Genomic DNA, 25,383 nt, shown 5'->3' on the forward strand with positions numbered 1-25,383 from the left:
CTGATGCAGACAGGTGCCCGTCAGGTTCTGGTGCTCCTGGCTGTCTGAGTTACAGAAGTCCTAGGTAAGCATAAGGTTTGGTGTCCCTGTCAAGGGGTCATGTGCATCCGGTAGGCGTCTGTTCTATGCTGTGCTCTCAGGGTTACTGGGCAGGATCATTTAAAAGTATTTATTTTGAGCCATGAATGTGAAAAATCAAGGATACGGTTGAAGAAAAAAAGTGTTTATTTAGGCCATCAACTAGGATCGTAATAAATAATGCAATATACTAATGTAATAACAGATGTTCTCATGCATTTATCACATTTAAAATATACAAGAAAGCTGGCTTACAGGGCTGTTGGGACAAATTTGGAAAAGTGTATTTGGCAATACAGTGAAAGCTGACAGTCTTAAGACTATCAGATTCTTTTCTCTATATGTCTGTGAATAAATGGTAATGTTCCCTTATAGCTTCTACTCTTTATAAACATGCCAGAGCTAAGCCAATTGTCAAAGGTCCAGGTTGACAATTTGTTATTTATCAATCAATGTTTCTAATGGAAACCAGATTTTAGAAAATAACAAAGATAAACTCTTTTGCATTTCAGCTTGGAGGCTGATATATTGCATGCCAGAATCATTTAAACAATAAACTGTGCCTGAATGAAATAAAACCCCAAAGTAGAAGTTTATAAATAGTAACTTTGATACTCAATATAAAGATGTTATAATATGATGTTTGATAAATGACCAAATTATCTGACTGCAACAGTGATAAACTTTGATTACAGCTTAGTTTTGCTAGTAAATTTCACATAAAGAGTTTAAACAGGGTAACCTTTAACTTAAAAGCTTTAAAACAAATAATTTAAACATATCTTAAACACTGAAAATGTGTTTTCAATTGTTATCTACAGTTAATCAATGACACCAGTGTATAGCTTAATTGAGCCAATCGCCAGTCTTTCATCCCTCTTTCAACACCTGCTATTACAATCTTCCTTATAAATACTTCGGCAAATCAGTTTAGTGAAGGAGACCGATCTGTGGTCCAGAGTAATTCAATGTATGGCCATTTTGTTTGGAGACAGCGTTTAATAGGGGTGTCATCTGTCTGTAGCATGGGATCTTCAAAACCCATAACAACTGCGGTTCCTTCCACATACATTACCTGTTGAACAAAATAAAGCCACCAAGGTCAAGCAATCAATATTCTTAGCAAAGTCTTGTGAGGGATACAGCACTTTTCATAGGCTAGCAAACAGGGCACTGTGTACCGTTTCATATGGAACTTCATATCTAATTTTATTTTGATAGAAATTATAAGCTAGAATATCTGCTTCCTGATTAATGTGAAAATAAATCTGGAAACGAGATGGTGAAACAAGCTGAATTTAGATTATAAGATCATGATTTATAAGAAGCATATGCAAATCCCAAGAACATACTATTTCTGATTAAAGAAAAATCATTCTTCCAATAATATATACCCCTTGAATAAATTTACCATTTTCTTTATATAACAACATTTACATAGTTCCTATTGCTTTAATATGGAGGCACTTGGCTATATATTCTGAGAAGGACTTTACTTTCTACTTTCAATTTAAATGTTGAATTTCCAGAGCTGCAAGCAAACTGGATGTTTGTCAATGAAATTTTCTATTACTGTACTAAATACTTCTGAAATGTTGTTCATGAATATACTTTGTTCTGCATGAAAAATCATGGAGAAAAAAAATTAAAGGACGTCAGGTCAGAAACAAAAATCTCTATATGTAATAATGGCAATGACTATTAAAAAGATACACTGGCAGGTGGATATCAGAAAAGTTTTATTCTGATTTCTTTGAACAACTTTTAGAAGTCATCTGTGAAGTAACATACTAGCTAAAGCCCTAACTCATTATAAGCACCCACTGTATACATTAAAGCATTCAGTCATGAATTTCGCTTTGTACCAAGAGAAATTCTGATAATTTAAAAGGAACAGATACAGACGAGTGCCCTCTTCCAAAGTATGTGTAATGATTTTTTACACTCAGTGGCTGATACACATGATTGTAATTGCATTCTTCCAAGATAAAAGCTATAAACTATTTGACCAAGGAGCCAAGAGAAACAACTTGATTAGCTTAAGTTGGAGTCTCCTTAAAAAACATTAAATATGGGAATATTTTCTATTACTAGGCCAGATAATTTGGTTTCATAAATCTCCTTTTTTAGGAGGCTCTAAAGACATAATTTAACAAATACTTTTACTTTTTTGCATCTTTACTTTGGTTACTGTATTACTTTCCAGTTTTGATGGAATAAATTTACTATTAAAACTGTAAGTCATGCTTTTCAGCTCTCCAAAGCAAAACTTTTTGCTGAAAACTTGTCCACGAAGAACATCCCTTGCTCATGGTGTTAGAGCAGACCTGCTTGGGTGGAGTACCCCGACCTGCCGGTGTGGGCTCCCTGGCCTGTGCCCCCTGGTGGGTCACATTCCCTTCCGCTTGGCCAGCCTTCTGTTGTCTGTTTCCTCAGATATTTTTAATAGTACCTTACTCTGTGGTCTACCAGATTTCTAGCTCCTGAGTAACTTTATGGTATACCTCTGCAACTTAATGGCATACATGCTGCGTGTTAAGATTGCTTACATACTACTGTCAGGTTAATAGTTCATCTTTGATTTCTGACCTCTTTGTTAGTATGTCAGACGCTTGTCATGAGCACGACTTGAAAACTTACTATATACGGGTAGCGTGGTCAAGCAGACCAAGGACACGACTGGGAATCAGGAACTCAGTTCCAATCCCTGCTCTGACAATGACTTGCTCTGTGACCCTGAGTGAGTCACTTAATCCGCCTGTCTCAGAGGCCTCATCTGTAAAATACGGATAATATTTGACTGACCTACCTTGCAGGGATTGTGTAGGCAAGTAACTAAGTAGTGACTATAAAGTACCTTCTATTACAAGGCTACATAAAACTTCAAAATCTAGAGGAAACACTCATTTACACATATGAGAACAGAGCATACAAGTTTGCTTATTGACAATTTATATTTTGCTATAGATATCAGTAAATCATTTTACTATGAAAAGATCTTCAAACCTAATGTAATAAAAGTTCTAATTTATATTATGAAAATAAAAGTAAATTTTAGTCACAGGTTTAGATTTGCTCTAACTGAAATTATGCATCTAATATACATTATGATCTATTTTCTCTAGCCATCCTCAATTTAGATACATCTGAAACCAGCATGGGTATTTCAAATTAAAGAGGCATGTTAGCCACCAAATGTAAAATAGATAGCTAGTGGGAAGCAGCCGCATAGCACAGGGAGATCAGCTCGGTGCTTTGTGACCACCTAGTGGGTGGGATAGGGAGGGAGGGGATATGGGGATATATGTGTACGTATAGCTGATTCACTTTGTTATACAGCAGCAACTAACACTGTAAAGCAATTATACTCTAATACAGATGTTAATCATTTAAAACAGAACCACTTGCTTCAGGACAATGGGGCCAGTTGCTGGCACGAAGAAGACACCCCTACCACAGTATTTCAAGAGACTGGAGGCCATTCATGAGGGAAGTAAAATAGGGGTTCAGCACCAACTGTCTCTATGGCACCTTCCAACTCAAAAGCCAGTGGGAGCTCCCAGCTGTGAGGGGTGAGTCTGTTGACGCTGCCGGGAGTCGCCCCGCTCTCTGGGACACAGCGTGCTCAATTATCACACTTTCTGTCATCATTTGCTCAAGTCTTCCTTTACTCCCTTAGTACAGTTTTATAGTTTATTATTTTATTTGTATAAATACTTGTTTTTTTTGTTTGGTTTCTGCTTTCTGAGATTTAAAAGTTATAGTAAAATAAAGGAATAACTTAAACTTCTGTATTCCTCCCCCCACACACACAAAAGGCATGTTAGGCTTTATTCCTTCTAATATTAGCTATATCTACTGTGACTGTTACTGGCATAAATGCAGACATAGGAGCTATATCTTAGGTGTAGACAAAGCTCATTAATCAAAGAGGGTGAATTGGAGAGACCAAAGTTTTGATTTAAAGCCGGTGAGTATATCTGGACGTGAAGCACTGATGTGCCTTTGTCCGTGGAGCAAAGCACAGTGGGTGAGCCGTGCGCGGGCTCTGAGGGGGACGCCCTCGGCTCCCGTCCCAGCACCGCCGTTTCCCGGCTGCCTGACCGCGGCAAGCTGCTTACCTCTCCCATGCGTCAGTTTCCTCCACTGTAAAAGGGGGATATAGAGGCACTACTTACTTCATGGGATGGTGTTAAACTTCACATAAAACGAAGTGCTTAAGACAATTCCAGGGAAATGCTCAATAAATGCTAGGTGGTGTTATGGATATTAATTTAAATCCTTTAAAATATTTTTCTAAATCAAAAATCTCACTCTTAACCCTTCTTTCTCCATTTAAACGGATCAGTAACTTTCAGCACACTAAACTTGATTTAGTAATATCTACAACACCCAAGGGTAACAACATGTATGTAGATGGAGTTACCTTGTCCCAGTGACACTGCTCCAAAATTCCCATGAAGATCTCACTGAGTCCAGGGCTAAAATGTGCTCTGATAGTAAAAGAGACTCCTAGAACAATCTCCTTCCTTAGGTGGCAAGTTTATGGGAATCAAACATTGTTATATACCCCTATAGTTTATCAAGCCAGGTGAAGACAAATTACAACGTGAGTTATCATACCTTTTCATTGTAATTTGATTGCTTCAGTCCGTTGTAGTGGTAGACAGTAAAAGACTCTGGACCACTGGAACCCTGTTAAAAACAAAGAACAATTAAAACTTTAAATCTTTATATCAGGCCATTTCTAATAAGCAATTGAAAGTAAAATGGAAGTTTCTTAATTCCACATCCTTTGATTACAGAATCATCTGAGATACTTAAGACTTCTGCAGGTAACTACCCTAAAACCTAAAGGCTGAGATTTGCTTCTGGGGAAGAGAGTGGCAATTGGGGCAGGGCTGATTTTTATTCTAAGCTCTTCTACAGTTTATATTTTTAAATACGTGCATGCATTACTGTAATTTTTTTTAAAAAAGGACACAGTTCTAAAATGCAAAAAAACTTCCTAAACTGTATCTCTGCTTTTTTTCTGCTTGTAAATAATTTGTTCCTCTCAATAAACACAGAAAAGCAGCGGCACCACTTCCACTCAGGTTACAAACATATGCACCAGAGTCCTTCCAAGTCCATCCACAGTATCAAATTGGGGGTTTCCATCCCCATAAATATCTTCTGAATATTGTGAACTTTAACTGTGAAAAGGAAACATAGTGCTTAGAGACTTAAACAACATTCAACAGAGACAGGAAGCTGAATAAATCATTATACTAACTTCCAGAGAAAGTGATCATGTCATTCCCACTGTTCTAACTTTGGTTCTCAGTTCGCTAAAGCTCAAGTTCACCTCTCTAAACGTAGCCTTGAAGGCCGTTGACGGTCAGGCCCCTGCAGGTGCCTGACTCCCAGTGATTCCCTTTAGTGCCTACGGCTGAGTGTCCCTGTGCCCATCCCCCTTAAGGATCTTCCTGGTCATATCTGATTGTGACAAAAGTTGGGCCAGTGTCCCTCCTTGGAATTTTTTCCAGTTGGAACCAAGAGAAGAAGCTCCTTTCCAATGAGAAGGGATGAGGTGGGGATGAGGCTCCTTCCAGGCGCTGCTTCCTCTGTCCTCCCCCTCCCAGTTCCTATTTTTCCGGCCCACGTCACGCAGTTCAGGCTGGGATTTGCAACCAAGAATCCTAAACTACAGGACCTAACCTACCCTTCCAGTCTTGTCTCCAACCACTCACCTTCCTGAATTCTGTTGGAGACAAGCATATTCCTCATCTTCCCATGAAGAGACCTTCGGTTGTTGGCGCTTTGCACATTTGTGATTTTTTTTAAACTCTTTTCTCATTTTTCAAGATCTGGTTCAAATCTTACTTTGTAAAGTTTGCCTTAAATACACTATTTGGGTTCCTTATTACTTTGGGGTCTTTCTAACAATTGTCTCAATTAATTTGTGAATCATATACTACTCTGCATTATCTCTTCAGTTGTTATTCTGAAAGACTGTTTACATTTTTAACTGTTTTCAACTTTTCATGTCTAAAATCTAAGCTCTCAATTTTTTGTATCCCCTTCAAATGCTTTACAAAACAGAAAAATCTAGAATTTATTCAATCATCTTAATTGTATACATGAGTCAGTGCAATTAGTCACTTAGATAATTTGGCTGTTGATTTTCAGAGTTAGTTAATATACTTTAACTTACAACATAAATATTTTACTACAATTGAATACAATTTATATCTCCAGTTCTAGAAACTAACAACTGATACAAAATAAATAGTAACAAAAGGTAGTGTAAAACAGTGGTTAAAGTACTTTGTCTCTTTGCTTAGATAACCTACACTGGATCCTGAATTGGCCTCATGCTAGCAGTATGACGTTAAACCATTTTCCTAAGTTCTCTAATCCTCCATTTCCTCATTGACAAAATGGGGGAAAAATAATACCTAATTTGTACGGCACACGGTGCCTGGGTGCATAGTACATGCTCAATAAATGGTAGCTGCGTCTGCTAGTCTTCCCATAAACCATGCTGGTATCTGATGAAATGATCACAATACACCTGGCTAAATAATTTGGGTGAGTGGTAAAACCCTGCACTCAGATAGGAAGACAAGCCAGGTGCAGGCTGTAGAATTAGCCAATGACACAGACATAATTTGAGCATACTGAGACGGGTAAAGATAGAACCTTTGAACTCAGCTCCTGTCACAGCCAGTGGAAGGCATGTCCCAGCATGAAGCAGCACAGCTCCACTCCAGTAAAAGGCTTTCCTTTTACTCAACTAAAATTCTCCTCAAACTTAGCACTGGTAGCAGTTCGCACTACATACAGGCTCCTTTACCTTCTTTGCTAGTATTTAGAACGTTCTAAAAAGATACATACCAATGAATTAACAGCAGTTACCCGAGAGAAGGAAAATGGGGGTGGGAGTGGTTTAAGAGAATCCTTCTCTCTTTACTCCACAAACTTCTGAATTGGAATCTTCCTTTAGAAAAACAGTATCAATGTGTCTATATTGGTGTATATACTCTCTTCCACCACCCCTGTCCCCCAGTCAAAGTTTTGCGTTGCTGTACGAGAACGGGAACGCACAACTCTTCTATCCTCTCTGTTGGGAAAGTATTTACATGATAATAGTGCTTTATTAGTCTAATATCTGAATGTTAGAACATTTTTAACTAGTAGAAAAAAATGCTGAAACAATCATAATATGATCCTCCCAATAGAACAAAACAATAAATATATTTCTTCAGCTATGTTACCTGATCAGGAAAAAATTCTTGAAGAAATGGACCCAATAATATGATTCCTAATCCTTCTGGATCTAATTTATTCTTCATGAGATTTATACTATGGGGAGAGAAAAAAGAAAAACAGTGGATACCAATGGGAAAAAAAAGCTTATTTTTCTTCTTTCATGATTAAATTACTAGTACTGTAACACATTTGACTGCCAAAAATCCTGACAGCTGTTCTTTTTAGACCCTTACTGACAAATACACAGGATGACATCTAATTTGCCAAAACTCGGTTATTTTTAAACCAGAGTAATCTGTTACTATTTAGAATTTAAATTATGATGATGACTTTGGAATATTGTTCCTTATTAGGTAAAGTAACTTAAAAACCCAGGCTTGTAAAAACAGGCTTTTAACCTCCCAAAGGCACATTCTCTTTGCTTCATAGCTATGCCTGAATTTAACTATCAAAAGAGGCATTTAACTTAAAATAAACTTTTTTTTTTTTTTAAGCCCAAAGAGAAAAAGAAACAGCATCAAAAGCAGTGGTACACCAGATAATCAAAAACATCTCCGAAAAAGCTTACTTTCAAGAACCAAATGAGGTGGAGGCTTAAAATTCTTAGACAGTGTAAACTGAAGGTTAAAAAAGGTAAGATAATTCTCAAAGAGTAAAGTGTAGGTGTAACGATCAGGTGTAGCCAAGGCTGCTGAAAGGTATTATGCGTGACTAGAAAGAAGGCAGAGAAAAGTGGACTGCAGTTTGAAGAGAGTTTTAAAAATGAAAATGGTCTTTTCAGAAAATTTTCATTCTCCATGTTATCTTTCAAACTATAAGTGTCAGGTTAAATACAACTTCTTATACAGTTGACCCTTGAATAACATGGGTTTGAACTGCACAGGTCCACGTAGATGTGGATTTTTTTTCAATAAATACATGTACCATAAATAAATTCTCTTCCTTAATGATTTTCCTAATAACATTTTCTTTTCTTTAGCTTACTTTAAGAATACAGTAATATAATATATATAACATACAAAATATAAGTTAATAGACTGTTTATGTTACTGGTAAGGTTTCCAGTCAACAGTAGGCTATTAGTAGTTAAGTTTTGGGGGAGTCAAAAGTTACACATGCATTTTCATCTGCGCGGGGGTCAGTGCCCCTAACCCCTGTGTTGTTCAAGGGTCAACTGTACAACATGCAAAGGATATGACACTTTAATGGGTCTGAGTAATGCCAGGAGGTTATGACATGAAACAGAGAAAGGCAAGGTCATATTATATTTAATATAATTTATTAGTCCTTGATAATAAGGCCCTGTTAGTTTATGGGCCATCACATATTATAAATGTGACTAGACCAAAGGACCGAATAAATAACTCAGTGCAATCTTTCAGCTACTTCTAGAAAAACAATTTGACTCTACTGTGCTAACTTTAAAATTCAGGGTGTGTTATGTATTCTGATGAAACAAGGAAAATTAAGTAGATGACATATAGGCATCTACATTAAGAATCTGAAACAAAAAAACAACTTTGCCTTTTTCCTCCTTTCCATCTTAAGAATTGTTAGTAACCAAAATTACCTCAGTTCAATTCCCTTTTGCATATTAGAGCAATGTAAACAAGGTCTCCACTTGGAAATCAGTTAAGAACTATGGTAGTTACTATTATATCATTTATTGGACTAGTTCAACTGTCTCTGAATTTCTCCTCTTTAAGTTGGAATCAACAATTATGTCTACTAAGTAAGGGTAACATCACAGTGCTAGGTACTGACATTGAGACATATTAATTCAGGTGTGATTAGTTTGCAAATGTTTATATGTATTTCATACTTTCAAAGAAAATACACCCTAACTATTTTAAAACAGAACAGGATCAAGTTCTAAAAACTGTGTACCAATATGTTTTATGCTGCTTTTGCTGAATCCTTTCCTTAAATGTGTGTAAGCTAAAGTTTGTTCATTGTCAGATGCATTTTCAGAAGGGGGAAAAAACAAAACAAAACAACAACTGTGCAGAAAAAGGAAAACAGTGTAGATCAAATGTGATTTTTAAATCACCTATATTTGATCAATATATTATATATTTGATTACCATATTTGATCAAAAGATCTATCCACTTAACCAGAGAAATATTTTCCCATGGATAATAAAGATCCCAAATTTATGGAAGAAGTTATAGATGTAATAATGTACATTATTAACGAAGACAACGACTGATATTAATGTTAGGCAATACTGAAAATTATATTCTGTAACATACTGGGGCCACTTACAAAGGTTTCAGATCATTTAGAATGTTCAGGGTCTTTAAGACTGAATGTCAGAGGCCTGCTGGTTATTTAAGCAGGATGACTAGCAATATAGACATTCTACGTAACTGTCACTACTTTCGCTGAAGGTACTAAAGACATGCACAAAATTTCAAAATATGGAAGAAGTTTCACAGTGAGAAAAAACATATTTAATATGGAAGAAGGCATTTATATTTTTAGGACCCTTTTTAAAAAACTAGACCATAAGTGCAGAGTGGAAAAGGAAGCTCATTTTAAGTAAGTCAAGTCTCTGCTATAATACTGATTGGTCTGACTGCTTCCTCCTAAATCGTTGCTTAATATAAAGTGCTATGTTTATATATGCATAAATGCTTAGATTTTTAAAAAAGAGGCAATAATGTGTGTATAATGTTTTACATTTAACAGAATCAGAGTTGGTTAAATAATACTTCGTATGTAGCTTACTATTCAGGATCTGAAACTAGGTCCAATGCTTTCATCACATCTTCTAGAAGTGAGTCAGGTATGAATCCATTATCTGGAAAAGAATTACAGAAGCAATTTGGATTAAGTTTACTTCAGAAATGCTATTATTGCTGCTCAGACAGACTCCAGCAAAGAATCACTTAAGAGGGATACAAAGAATTAAGAAACAACATATTAAGTTTATTTTGGGCACATTATTAGGTACTCTCTTAGTTTTCTTGGGCACATAGGCAAAGATTTATTTTCAAGGTTAGTTTCCTAATACAAAAATGAACCACATGACTTCTCCCTGAGAACTCCAAGGAAACCTGAAAGCCAAATTACTTCTTAAACAGGCTTACAAATTTAAATGATACAAGTTTTTTTCTACTTAAGAAGTCTTTAACAGTTATCCAATTAAAATAATTTACCAGTAAATTCTTTTTGTCGCAATGTTATTATTTTAGCTTCTTGCAAGAACGTTCATGATCCACTGTTATTTAAATCTCTGACAATATACGATCAAGAAAAGATATCTCTTGACTTACATCAACAGACCTGATTTAAATAAAAGCCATAGATTTAATAGTGAAAAAAAATTCAAAGTTGGAACGCAGAGTAGAATCAAATGTTGATGCCGAGTAGTTTATGGAAAATATTCCTTTTCTTGGGCTCGATGAGGAAATAGCATTGGTAAATGGCCCGAACTCAGATGATGCAATAGGACGTGACACACACAAAAAGCTTGTAGGGCAGTTTGAAATCACAGTACTTACAAACAAGCAACTTGTTGATTCCCTTAAATGTACAATGCCTGACTTCCTCCACCCCTTTATTCTTTCCTGAAGACTGTCTCAGCTATAAATCAACTTCCAACACAATAACCTTTTCAGGGATTAGGTTAATTAAGGAAAAAAAAAAACAAAACCTTGTCCTGCAGGACAAGATGCCTGAAAGCCCTGCTTCTATAATCAAACTACAGAACAAAGTGGAGTTGCTCTTTCTGCACACATCGTGTGTACTATCAGCGAGGAAATAAAGTTAAGATTTTTTTTAAAGTCTTTTCTTAAACCTCATAAGCACATGCTTACCCATGTGAAGACAGATTGGCTTTGACTAAGAGGCTAAGAATCATTTAGGATAATTAAAAATTATCCTAAATATAATTTTAGAAAGTGAACATTTAGAATAATTCCAGTTTGTCAAGTTACCAATAATTGAAGGTATAGAGAACAAAAAAACTTGTTTGAAGGCACCTGTGAAAAATATTCAAGCTTTGTAAGCCTAAGTTTGATGAGTCTGAAAGGTAGAAAATTACTCATTTTGCTTAGTTAGGTCACAGCTAAAAGCTTAGCATTTCCAAATGTAAAACAGGCTTTATCTGGCTACTGGCAGTCAGGAACAGTTATCTGGATAGGTTTCTATGTTTATGGGCTATCATGTGTATCCACTTGACAGAAGCAGTGTGTATTACAATATTCCTCTGAAGCTCTGAATGGCAGGCAGCCTTATCTCTTCTTACTGTATGTAACCCGAGACTCAGCTCCCATCCCCAGAAAGGGCTAATGGGCTGTACACAGACACAGACAGCAACTAGGAAAACAACACAATGACCTCCTAACTCAAACATGATTAACCTCAAGCTTAAACATTCTGACACATTTTTAAGGGGCCTAAGAGATTTACAACTTGTAAACACGGACATTCTGGAGTACAGCAATGACCACACCAAGCCAGTGACTCTAGTTTTTGTACATACAGTATTTTATAACTGGAGACTGCAGAATCATTTTTTTCAATACCTCAAAGACTTTTAATACACCCAAGATTAGAAGAGGAGATTTGGAATTAGTTACCTTTTTAAAACACTGATTTTGAAATTACTTTATTCTTTAATAATCATACCTGTCAAGACAAATTCTTTAGAAAAAGCAGCCTTAAGTCTAAGCAGATCGAAACTCACACCATCTAGTATTTAGTCAGCTGGTTCCTCAGAGAATATGGAAACAGAGACACAATGATAAGAAGACCTCAATACCAACAGCAGAGGAAATCTGAGCATACAATTTGTTGATTGCTCAAGCTGACCTAAGAAGCACCAAAGGAAAAAGTAGAACTTGAATGCATCGTAATTTAACCACATGAATATAAAATGGACTGGTACAGGCTTTCAAGCTCAGAAGAATGGGGAGGATGGGTGAGGAGGACAAGGGGGCACTGCCCGCGGCTGTGACGGTACGCGGCTATGGTGTCAATATTCACATACAGTTAAACTGTGTTTAAGACATTTGAAAAGGAGGAAAAAAGCTGTTCGTTTATAAATTTTAAAAAGAGGGGTTTTTTTTGTTTCTTTAAAACCCAGTAAACAGATGGCAAGAAGCGCCCAGCTCCTAGAGCTCGGGAAGAGGAACTCTGCGCAGAGCAGCGCTGGGTAGGGGCGCCACGGTGACGTGAGTTAGCAATTTGCTGGGTAGGGGGACCCGTTCAGAATGGTGAAGGAGTCGAGCTGGCCTCGAAGGAGAAGGAAGGACCCATCGTGATTCCCGTTTGGAAAGACGGGTTGTGGGGGGGAGCTTGGCAGGCCTCCTAGCAGAGGCACCAGCCGAAGGGAGAGCTGCGGGAGAGAGCCGGTGTCAGGAGGCCACAGCGGGACGAGAAACAGCCTGAGAGGAGATGGGGACCCAGCACTGGGGACCGTAACGTTTTCAAACCCCCGTAGGTGAGAAAGAGTACAGTTTCTTAGGAACAGAGGAGACAATGAAGATCAAGTTGAGGAGAATTTAAATGCTGTTGGTTTTAGTAAAAAACTAACAAATTATTTTAGTTTTACTCAATGTTGTATCATAGTTTACCTAGCTATTATTATTGACGATTTAATAACATATCCCTACAATTTAATAGAACTCTTAGTGAAAAGAAGTATGTGGCTTTTGCCCGGAGGCAAGGTTAGGGCATTTTCGTAGTCGCGCTTGCCCTGGTCTCCTGGCTCCTGTCTCCCTGCTGCTTCGCGCCTCTGGCCCCGTAAACGGAGGCCACGGACAGCAGGGATGCCGTGACCTGGGGGCCGAGCACCGTGCTTGACACAAGTAGCTGCTCAATAACATTTGTTACATTCAATTATTCAAGCGAATCCTAACTTCAGATTTCAGGCACCATGGTTCAACCAAAAACAGCTCTGTGAATTGTACCTAGGAAGTTTACAAAGAAATGAGTAGCTGCTTTATGGCCTGTCCTGCAGAACCACTTCAATTATGTGATGGGAAAGTTGCAAACCAAACCACACATGGTGCACAGGATACAAAACAACTATGGCTGGAGCAGCAGGAAACAGTGATGAGAACACGGCACAGCAAGGTGAACGGCAGCGACGGAAGGGACGCAAAGGTAGAGAGAAGACAACGTGATGTAAAAGGAAGAGAAAAGACAGAGCGAAACAAAAGGCAACTTCTAGATAACGTCTAAGGACGGGTGTACACTAAACTATCTACAACAAGTAAAATTATTCTTAAAGATTCAAAAAATGTACCACATTGAAATCATTCAGACAAAAGATGCTATCAATATATTTTAGCAACCTAAAAAGAATACAAGGGCTCTTTAAAATCAAAATATATATCCCTTGTCCAAACAGGGTTGATGAAGTCTACAATGGGGCGGGGTGAAGAAAGAGAATAAGAGGGAGAGAGAGAGAAGAAAACAAAACAAACCCCATGATGCTAAAAATTTCAAATATCATCTGTGTAGAATTCACTTCTTTGGAGATTACTGAATAAGCTCTATGCTACACAGTTTTGGATTTTTTTCTTTTTTATTTATTTATTTATTTATTTATTTTTTGCAGTATGCAGGCCTCTCACTGTTGTGGCCTCTCCTGTTGCGGAGCACAGGCTCCGGATGCGCAGGCCCAGCGGGCATGGCTCAGGGGCCCAGCCGCTCCGCGGCATATGGGATCCTCCCAGACCGGGGCACGAACCCGTATCCCCTGCATCGGCAGGCGGACTCTCAACCACTGCGCCACCAGGGAGGCCCTGGATTTTTTTCTTTTTTAAATAACAGTATGGTCAACTTATTGAGTACCTGAATAATGATGTAAAGTAGATACAAAGCCTTACATCTGAGGAAACTGAGGTTAAGGAACTTGCCCAACATCACACAGCTGAGTTTACAGAGGTGGGATTTAAATCCACGTTGTCTGATACCCACTGGAATGCTTTTAGCATTTTAGAAAGCCATTTTCTGATACCTGGAGGCACTCCAAAATTCCTCTCTTGACCAGTATCTTTGATCACATTGCTCAATTTACCTCTGTCCTTACTCTTTTATTGTTGTTTTTAAAAATTACTATAAAACATGTATCTGAATACAAACCAAATATCCAAACTTTCCCCCACAAAAGAGATGTAAAAAACAAAATGAAACAAAACATAAAAACAAACGCCACCCCCAACCCAAATCCCCAGGAAACAAAACTATGGACTTTCTCTAAAGCCCATATGTAACATTTTATATAGGACCAGTACCTGATTCTCTTTAGGATCTGAGCACGCACACTAGTGTTCATTTCCATTTCTGAATTTGGGATTCTTCAGTAAAGGGACCACGTAATTAGAGATAGTATGTCAAGGTCCTGCTTGAAATTAAAATTCTGGAAGTATTACAAAGGAGAAACTAACAGCTAAAAATATATTTTTGAACTTATTTTATATGTATGCTTGGCATCAAAATAATTATTGAGATCCTTAGATCTTAAAGACTCTGAAATAGAGACTAACTGCTCAGTGGGAATGACAGTCAATATCATATCCTTATTCCAATAAATTAAAAATAGTTAAAAGTAGACAAAGAGGTTAAAACACAGCTCTTTATGACCTCAGCCTTTTAAAAAGGTACTGGTAGTGGAGAGAGGGGGAAAGACTGCTTGACCTTCTGGAAGAACACCTCGAATCTGGTCTCAGTTCTCACAACTAGGCATGCAGCTCTGAAGAAGTGACCTAAACCCTCACAAGGTTGGTTTTCTTAAGAACAAAATGGTGCTGGTCATCCCTGCTTATCTCCTAGGTTTATGGTAAGGTTTTAATGAGACCATGCAGGTAAACTGCTTTATAAACTGTGATGTTTCATGCAAAGGCCAGCCATCATGATTATTACTATTTTTAGACAGGTCCTCAGTTACTAACGGTCTTTTGAAACCTAAACCTGATTTATAAGTCACCTGTTTAGAACACTGAAAATACAGTCTCACGGAGGCAATGTTGTAAATGGCGATTAGCCTGCAAGTGCATTTAATTCATAATATGCCTAAAGCAGGCGCTAACAGTGCTGATTACAGGTCTACCTACCTGACAGGCAAGTGCAGACACCAGGGGTGGGAGCGAGGGTGAGATGGGGAGAGTGAGACAGACACCGAAGTACCCACGGGTACCAGAGCCTGAATCCTCTTTTCTTTAGCTTCCCTCTAGGTCAGGTTTTCTACAAATATTCTAAAGAGGGGGACAAACGGCAACTGTCACCACACCAGCCTCTGCTAAACGGAAACTGGAGCTACCCAGAAACTTGTAAGTACTGTTAATATAGTTTCTGAGAAAGCCAGATCTGTTCAGATCCTGAAACAAAAGTGTGCTATGTTGGGGGAAGGGTGAATCAAATCAGTAAATTAGCTGATTAGTTTGTGACTAAAAATGAAGAATTTTCTATTTTTAATCTTTCAGCTTCCTAGAGTGGACGGTCTATAGCTAAACCATAAACTGATATTCAAATGAGAAAGTGGAGTTTATTTTCTCCATAAGTCATAGACAGAAAGAGATAGCTTTTCTAAGATGACCGAAGAAGTTTTGTTTGCTTCTTAACAATTCAGATTATAGTCCTGCTAAGTTGTCACACATAAAACTATATAGATGAAAACTACTTTATTTAATCAATAATTTTCTCTCTCTAGTAAAAACACAGCAAATTTATTTTCATATGTATTTCTCAGGACTCAATTCTGAAAAATTGCCACTGATCATAAATTATGTTTTAATATCGCCAATAAGATAGTCTAATTTTCCTTGTAATTTAGTAGACAAAATGGAGCCCGCTACCTCGTTAATGATTTTAAAAAACTGAAATTGCAAAAAGCAAACAAATCTACTAATTGTGACTATAAGATACTAAAGCTTAGTTTTAGTACCTTTGTATTCCTGACGGAGTTGTTTCAAACTGGCCTTCTAGATAACATCGGGCTCTTCAAGTCCACGTCTCCTATGGCTGTGAACACTTCTTGCTCTGAAGGCATTTCTCTATGCCTTTGTTCCTTCACAGTTATTATCTCCTAAGATATTCTGATACTCTCCTTGTACATTCCTTTCTCAAGAAACTCATTCACTTCCAATTTCAATTTCAGGTCTAAAACTCTCACTAAGGAAACTAATGCAGAGGGATCCCAAAAGGCAGATTACAGAAAAGCCATACGTTTGGTTTGAGAATGGTCTGTAGTGGTTACACTGGGGTAAGAGTATGCTTGATACCTTGGACAATCATTTCAAATCAAAATTAAGCAGCACTATAAAGACCTGACTGGAAACTCCGGAAAGATACCCAGTTTATCCATGCCATCTTACATACTTCATCCTATAATGTATTCCACTCTAGAAGGAATCCTCCTCTCATACAGTAATTACGATCAATATGGGTAGAAACATGTCACCTAACATATCTTGAAACAGAGCAGGCATTTACATATGTATGCATATACCACTTCACGACCACTCCCCCCTGGGATATGAGGTATAGAAAAGGCAAACATCTAGAAGCAGGGTGAGAGATGGCAGGGGAAAAAAACCAAATACTTTACATAAATCCTTAAGAGGAGGGTATGCCACAGGAAATCGCCTGACTCATTCTCTAAAATATATTTCTTTAAAATATAAATCCAAGCCTTGACTGTTAATTTCCTTGATCATTCCAATAACCACTTGCCTCTAAGCATCACTTCTCTTTAGTAAATGCTACATAATTATTTTTCTTGTGTCCTGTCTTTCCATTCAAGTCAAACACTTTGCTGGCTATTCCTTGTATATAAATTTCTATCTCCTACCTCGTGTTCATAGGTATCATTTTCTCTTCTTTGTGCTTCCACTTGCCAACATGATCGTACCTCCTCAGGTCTTCATGATAGCTCTCTAGCTAATCTCAGTTCACTGTGATCACATTTCTTTTAATCTTATATTATTTATATCAATCTTATTTTCATTTTAACTTGCTACAGTTTCCAAAAACTGCACTCGATTAAGTTTGATCCTAACTCAAAATATATAAAAAGCATTTAGGAATAGAAATGATTTATTTCCTCTCTCTTCCATCAGAGGGTTCATATTGGTAAGAGAATGACTGTATCTGTCACCCTCCATGACATAGTTCAATGTGCCCAATGATTCCAGCTGAAGTTGTTAGCTTACTATAAGACGAATTTCATTCAGCGGTGGGAAAATATAAAGAAGTAAATTACTTTTACTTCTAAAGACTTAGAATGAAATGTTATTGGAATGAAATGTTATTGGAAGTTTAAAAGATTATTAATTCCAAGAAGAAAGCAACATTTATTTTTCTTAAGTTAGGGAAAAGGCATAGTGGAAGAAGCTAACTGAATGTCAACTCACCAATACCAGCACCAATTAACTTGAGGTGTAGAGAGAGAGGAACTCACATTTATAAAGTACCTACTATGTGTTAAGGACTGGGCAGGTGCTTTCTATAATGCTATTCATTTAATCTTCATAAGGACTCTCAAGAAACAGGTGGTTATATTATCATCTGATATATAAGAAAACAGATTTATAGACTGAAAAGTAACTAAAGTTATATGGTTACTAAGATTCCTAGAATTTGTATGACTGAAATTTTCAGAGACGGAAGGAATAGGTCTCCAAGAGTTAAAAATTTCAAGACAGAAGAAAGTGTATTTATAAAGACAACTGAGTCCATTCAGGAGTTGATAAGGATTAACCCAGCAACGTAGGTTCCTTCCTGGTAATTTACAATGGAACATAAGGCATGGCTTGGTTTTAAAGTTATACCGGAAAAGTCAGTGAGTTAGCTGTCATAGTTTAGTCATAACAATTATCGAAGTACATAAATGCAAAGACGATTAAAATAACCTAGCTAACAATGACAGAGTTGACATTACAGTGACACATATGTGAACTTTTAAGACAACCTTTGTTAGTGCGGTAGAGAAGCTAAGCTCAGGATCAAAAGGGAATCCTAAAGATGATTTTTCTTATCCTTCTTCTGTATTTTCTTCTGGCACAGTCAATTACACAGAAACGTTCTGGGGAGTGACGTCAGCAAGATGGAGGGCTAGGAGACCCCAACTCATGCCTCCCACACAAGAAGCCAACAAAAACAATAAACAAACAGCACAAACTGAAGAAAACAGCCCAGGGAAAGTACTGGGCTACAAAGAAGCAGCAAAAAACCCTGTGGAGCTCCAAAATAAATCAAGGATAGCTGCACAGGACGGTACAGGAAGTGTACTACCCGAGTCAAGCCATTACTCAGTCAAGAGCAGCCTGGCACCAGGAGGGACAGCCTCAGAGGAAGTTCACCACAGGGGGAAAAGGAGAACCCCTGCAGGCCTCTCCACTGGGGACATGGGCAGCCTTTGCTGCAGTGGTCTCCTACCAACATCGCTTCCAGCTGACGGAGCTGCCCACAGCGCTCCCCAGCCCCTGCATCTACTCCCAGAGGCTAGAGCTGTGGCTGCAGGGGACCTGCCCTCAGGGACCCCCGTCTCTGCTGTACCCTGCTCTCTGGAATGAGGTGCGCCTCAGCACCTCACCATATACAGGACTGGAGCTCTGGGCCTCATCCATGGTGTCAGGGTAGTGGCTTTGTCCCACCATTACCAGCACAGTGTCTGCTGCCCTGGGCCCCGCCTACTGGATACCGGGTTATAGCTCTGACCCATCATCCTCAAGGATGCTACCCTCACTGTGCCCTGCCCCCTGCCTCCCAGGTTGAGGCTGACACATCAGTGCTAAAGCCGGGCTGCAGTGCCCTGAGCCCCGCTCCTGATGCTCAGCTTTAACAGCCCGGCACTGCAGACGTGCGGCGGCCACTGCCTTGTGACTGCCGCCTGGGGCCAAAAGTGAGACTCCGGCCCACCATCCCCAGTCTATGCTGCTACTGCAGCCTGGGCCCAAGCCACCACCACAGCTTGTCATCCCAGGGCCTGTGCCACTGTCATACACCCCCACACCAGCGAGCCACCATGGGGAGCCCCTGAAACTCAGGTCCCAGGTCCATGGAAGAGCTGTACGTATGTATACCGCAGACGTCAGTGCCATACCTGCAGCAAGTGCACCTGTACCTCCGGACTACTGTGGTAGTTCTGTACGCACCGGATCCTAGGACCCTGGCTCTGATACTGTACTGCTCCACCAAGGACCCCGAATGAATAGCCAAAACGATCTTGAGAAAAAAAAGAACAAAGCTGGAGGTAGCACACCTCCCGATTTCAAACTATATTACCAAACTATAGTAATCAAAACAGTATGGTATTGACCTAAGACCAGTCACACAGATCAAAGGAACAGAACAGAGAGCCCAGAGACAAACATACACTTAAATGGTCAATTAATTTACAACACAAGAGCCATGATATACAATGGAGAAAGGCCAGTCTCTTCAATAAGTGGTACTGGGCAAACTGGACTACTATCTTACACCACACACAAAATTTGATCTCTTTTGAGTTAAGACTTGAATGTAAGACCAGAAACATTAAAATTCTTATTATGTAGCAAACACAGGTGGTAAGCTCCATGACATCACTCTTGGCAATGATTTTTTGGATTTAACACCAAAAGTGGGGGAGTAGGTGAAATGAGTGAAAGGTGTCAGAGGTACAAGCTTTCAGTTATAAAATAAGTGAGTCATGGGGATGTAAGGTACAGCATGGTGACGATAGTTAATAATACTGTACTGCTTATTTGAAAGTCTCTAAGAGAACAAATCTTAAAAGTTCTCATCACACACATAAAAAATTTGTAATTATGTATGATGATCAATAGGCCTATTGAGGTGATCATTTTGCAATATACAAAAATATCAAATCATTATGTTGTGCACATGAAAGTAATATAATATTAAACATCAGTTACACCTTAAAAAAATAAAAATCCTGTAGTGGTGGTGTGTAAATCACTTTGAACTCTACCATACAGGCTAAGAGACAACGGTTAAAAATAACTACATCTACCATATTATGTTAATGGATACACAATATAAAGAGATGTATACTGGGACATCAAAATAAATTACGGAGGTCACGTAAATGCATTGAACTTTCTTATGTAATTGAAGTTAAGTTGTTGTTAGCTTAAAATAGTTGTAAGACTAAGATGTGTTACAAAAGCCACATGATAACCAAAGAGCAAAAACCTTTAATAGACAGACAAACCATAAAGAGAAGAGAATCAAAGCATACTACTATAAAAAAATCAAGTCACAAAGAAACCAACAGAAGAAAACTACAGAACTACAAAACAGTTAATTAATTAACGAAGTGACAATAGTAAGTCCTTACCTATCAACATTTACTCTAAATGTAAATGGTTTTATTTCTCCAATCAAAAGACATAGAGTGGCTGAATGGATAAAAGAACAAAACCCAACTAACTCTATGTGAGTCTATAAAGACTCACTTAAGCTTCAATGACATGGACAGGCTGAAAGTGATGAGACGAAAAAGATATTGCATACAAATGGAAAACAAAAGAGAACTGGGGTAGCCATCCTTATGTCAGACGAAATACCTTCTAATCAAAAACTGTAACAAGAGACAAGGTCATTATGTAATGATAAAGGGATGAATATATCAGGAGGATATAACAACTATAAACATATATGTACCATATATTGTAGCTCCTAAATGTATTAAATGATTATTAACAAATCTGGAGGGAGGAGAGAGCAATGAAATAAAGCAGGGGACTTCAATACCCACTTTCAACAACAGTTTGATCATGCAGACAGAAAATCAGTAAGGAAATAATGGATGTGAATTACACTTTAGACTGCATGTACCTAACAGACATATACAGAACACTCCATATACCAGAAGCAGAATACGCATTTCTTCTCAAGTGTACATAAAAGATTCTCTAGGATAGATCACATGATAGGGCATAAAACATGTCTTAGCAAATTTAAAAGGACTGAAATCACACCAAGTATTTTTTCCTACCACAATGACAGGAAACTATAAAAAAACCGCAAGAAGAAAATGCAAAGTATATGCAGATTAAACAACATGCTCCTGAACATCCAATGGGTCAAAGAAGAAATCAAAAGGTAAATCAAGAAATATCTTGAAACAAATGAAAACGGAAGCACAATGTATCAGCACTTAGGGATGCTACAAAAGCAGTTTTAAGAAGGAAGTTTATACAGATAAATGCCTACATTAAGAAACAAAAAAGACCTCAAACAACCTCATGTTACACCTTAAGGAACTAAAAAAAGAAGAAAAACTACAACAGAGATATATGAAATAAAGAACAGAAATATAGAAAAAAGCAATAAAACTAACAGCTGATTTTCTGACAAGATAAACAAAACAGAATTAAAGAGGAAACACTGCAACTGTTACCACAGAAACACAAAGAGTCAGAAGAGACTGCTATGAACAATAACACACCAACAAATTGGACAACTGAGAAGAAATTGATTAATTCCTAGAAACATAAAACCTACTAAAACTGACTAATGAGGACAAAGAAAATCTTAATAGAGTAGTAACAAAAAGGAGACTGACAATGTAATCCAAAACCTTCCAACAAAGAAAAGTCCAGGAACAGATGGTTTCACTGGTGAATCTATGAAACAACTAAAGAGGAATTAATGCCAATCCTTCTAAAAATCATCCAAAAAATTAAAGATGAGGGGATACTTTCTTTTTTTTTTTTTTTTTTTTTTTTTTTTGTGGTATGCGGGCCTCTCACTGTTGTGGCCTCCCCCGTTGCGGAGCACAGGCTCCGGATGCGCAGGCTCCGGATGCGCAGGCCCAGCGGCCATGGCTCACGGGCCCAGCCGCTCCGCGGCATATGGGATCCTCCCAGACCGGGGCACGAACCCGTATCCCCTGCATCGGCAGGTGGACTCTCAACCACTGCGCCACCAGGGAGGCCCGAGGGGATACTTTCAAATTCACTTTGAGACCAGCATTACTCTGATACCAAAGCCAAATATGGACACTACAAGAAAAGAAAACTGCAGATCATAATCCCTGATGAATACAGATACAAAGTATTAGCAAACGGAATTCAACAGCAGATTAAAAGGACCATACGCTATGATCAAGTGGGATTTATTCCAGGGATGCAAGGATGGTTCAACATATGCAAATCAACAGATCTGATATACCACATTTATAAAAGAAAAAAATTGTATGATCATGTCAGTATGCAGAAAAGGCACTTGATATAGTACAAAATCCTTTCATAATAAAAACACTAAAAAATATGGTACAGAAGGAATGTTCCTCAGTATAATAAAGGCCATATACAACAAACCTACAGCTAATATCATACTCAATGGTGAAAAGTTAAAATCCTTTCCTATGAGAACAGGAAAAAGACAGGATTGCCCACTTTTGCCATTTCTATTCAGCATATTATTGGAAGTCCTAGCCATAGCAATTCGGCACAAGAAAGAAAGAAAAGGCATCCATATTGGAAAGGTAAAAGTAAAATCTCTGTTTGTGGATAACTTGGTCTTATATATAAACCCTAAAGACTCCACTAAAAAACTGTTAGAAAAAATGATTTCAGTAAATTTGGAAGATACAAAATCAACATAGTGTTATCAGTTGCATTTCTATACACCAACAAGGACTATCTGGAAGTGAAATTTAAAAAGCAATTGCATTTACAATAGCATCAAAAACAATGAAACACTCAGGCACACGTTTAACCAAAGAGGTATAAGACACTGAAAACTGTAAGACACCGATGAAAGAGATCGAAGAAAACACAAATAAATGGAAGGATACACTGTGCTCATGGATTATATCAAGAATTAATAGTGTTAAAATGTCCACACTACCCAAAGTGATCTACACAGTCAATGCAATCCTTACCAATATTCCAGTGACATTTTTCACAGAAATAGAAAAGACTATTCTAAAATTTATTTGGAACCGCAAAAGATACTGCACCACCAAAGCCATCTTGAGAAAGAAGAACAAAGCCAGAGGCATCATGTTACCTGATTTCAAGCTATACTGCAAAGCTCTAATAATCAAAAGAATATGCTACTGGCATAAAAACAAGCACATAGCCCAGTGTAACAGAATAGTAAGCCCTGACATAAATTCATGAATATATGGTCAGCTAATTTTTTTTTTTTTTTTTTTTTTTTTTGCGGTACACGGGCCTCTCACTGTTGTGGCCTCTCCCCTTGTGGAGCGCAGGCTCCGGACACGCAGGCTCAGTGGCCATGGCTCACGGGCCTAGCCACTCCGCGGCACGTGGGATCTTCCCAGACTGGGGCACGAACCCGTGTCCCCTGCATCGGCAGGCAGACTCTCAACCACTGTGCCACCAGGGAAGCCCTGGTCAGCTAATTTTTTATCAGAGTGCCACGAACATACAATTGGGAAAGGATAGTCTCTTCAATAAATGGTGTTGGGAAAAATGGATATCCACATGCAAAAGAACGAAACTGGGGGCTTCCCTGGTGGCGCAGTGGTTGAGAGTCCGCCTGCCGATGCAGGGCACATGGGTTCGTGCCCCGGTCCGGGAAGATCCCACATGCTGCGGAGCGGCTGGGCCCGTGAGCCATGGCCGCTGAACCTGCGCGTCTGGAGCCTGTGCTCCGCAATGGGAGAGGCCACAACAGTGAGAGGCCCGCATACCGCGCAACAACAACAACAAAAAAGAACGAAACTGGACCCCTATCTTACAGTATTCACAAAAAACAATTTGAAATGGATCAAAGACTTAAGTGTAAGACTTCAAACTGTAAAGCTATTAAAAGAAAATGTAGGGAAAAAGGTCCTTGCCATTGGTCTTGGCAGTGATTTCTTGGATAAGACAGCAAAAAAACAGGCAGCAAAACTAAAATAAACAAGTGGGACTGCATTAAACTAAAGAGCTTCTGCACAGCAAAGGAAATAATAAAATTGCAACCTATAGAGCGGAAGAAAATATTTGCAAGCCATATATCTGATAAAAGGTTAATACACAAAATATATAAAGCAAACTATATAAAGATCTCAAGAGCAAACACACAAATAATTCAATTAAAAAGTTAGCAATGGACCTGAACAGACATTTTTCTAAAGACATACAAATGGCCAATAGGTATATGAAAAAATGTTCAATATCACTAATCATCAGGAAAATGCAAATCAAAATCATAATGAGGTATCACCTCACACCTGTTAGGATGACCTTTATCAAAAAGAGACTGGACTTCCCTGGTGGTCCAGTGGTTAGGACTACGCGCTCCCAATGCAGGGGGCACGGGTTTGATCCCCGGTCAGGGAAGATCCACATGCCGCATGGTATGGCCAAAAAAAAAAAAAGGACGAGATTAAATGTTGGTGAGTTTGTGGAGAAAGGGGAAACCTTATGCACTGTTGGTGAAAATATAAAATGGTATCTCTATTAAAGAAAACAGTACAGAGATTCTTCAAACAATTAAAAACAGAACTACCATATGATTCAGCAATTCCACTCCTGGGTATATATCTGAAGGTAGTGAAATCAGTAGTTCAAAGAGATATCTGCACAACCACAATCACTGCAATATTATTCACAACAGCCAAGCTATGGAAACAGCCTAAGTGTTTGTCAATGGATAAAGATTACAGTGTGTATGTGTGTGTACACACACACACACAATGGGATATTATTTAGCCATGACAAAGAGGGAAATCCTACCTTTTGTGACAACATGGATAAACCTTGAGGACATTATGCTAAGTGAAGTAAATCAGACATAGAAAGACAAATACTGTATGATATCACTTATATGTGGAATCTAGAAAAGCTGAATTTGTAAAAACAGAGTAGAATGGTGGTTAGCAGGGGCTTGAGGTAGGTTAATTGGGGAGATGTTGTTTAAAGGTAGAAACTTGCAACTAGTAGATAAATAAGTTCTGGAGAACTAATGAACAGCAATGGTGATTATAGTCAACAATACTGTATTATAAACTTCAAAATTGTTAACAGACCAGATCTTAACTGTTTTCACCACAAAAAAGAATTAATTATGTGATGTGATAGAGGTGTTATACCTAATGCTAAAATAGTAATCATTTTGCAATATATAAA

The 25,383-nt window shown here is 38.2% G+C and overlaps 1 protein-coding gene across 1 annotated transcript in view; it reads right to left on the bottom strand.

Annotated features, from left to right (window-relative positions):
- Positions 1–207: 207 nt before the first annotated feature.
- The window catches only part of MINDY3 (MINDY lysine 48 deubiquitinase 3), a 103,235-nt gene continuing 78,059 nt past the window's right edge, over positions 208–25,383 (bottom strand). Inside the window, exons 12-15 of the mRNA XM_060097786.1 lie at positions 10,064–10,136; positions 7,338–7,425; positions 4,702–4,773; positions 208–1,153 (exon numbers count right to left, since the gene is read on the bottom strand). Of these exons, the coding sequence (XP_059953769.1) occupies positions 1,004–1,153; positions 4,702–4,773; positions 7,338–7,425; positions 10,064–10,136 (383 nt within the window). The 3' untranslated portion in view covers positions 208–1,003. The remainder of the gene's footprint in view (positions 1,154–4,701; positions 4,774–7,337; positions 7,426–10,063; positions 10,137–25,383) is intronic.

The sequence above is a fragment of the Mesoplodon densirostris genome, chromosome 4 (genome assembly GCF_025265405.1).
Source record: "Mesoplodon densirostris isolate mMesDen1 chromosome 4, mMesDen1 primary haplotype, whole genome shotgun sequence".
NCBI classification, from domain to species: Eukaryota; Metazoa; Chordata; class Mammalia; order Artiodactyla; family Ziphiidae; genus Mesoplodon; species Mesoplodon densirostris.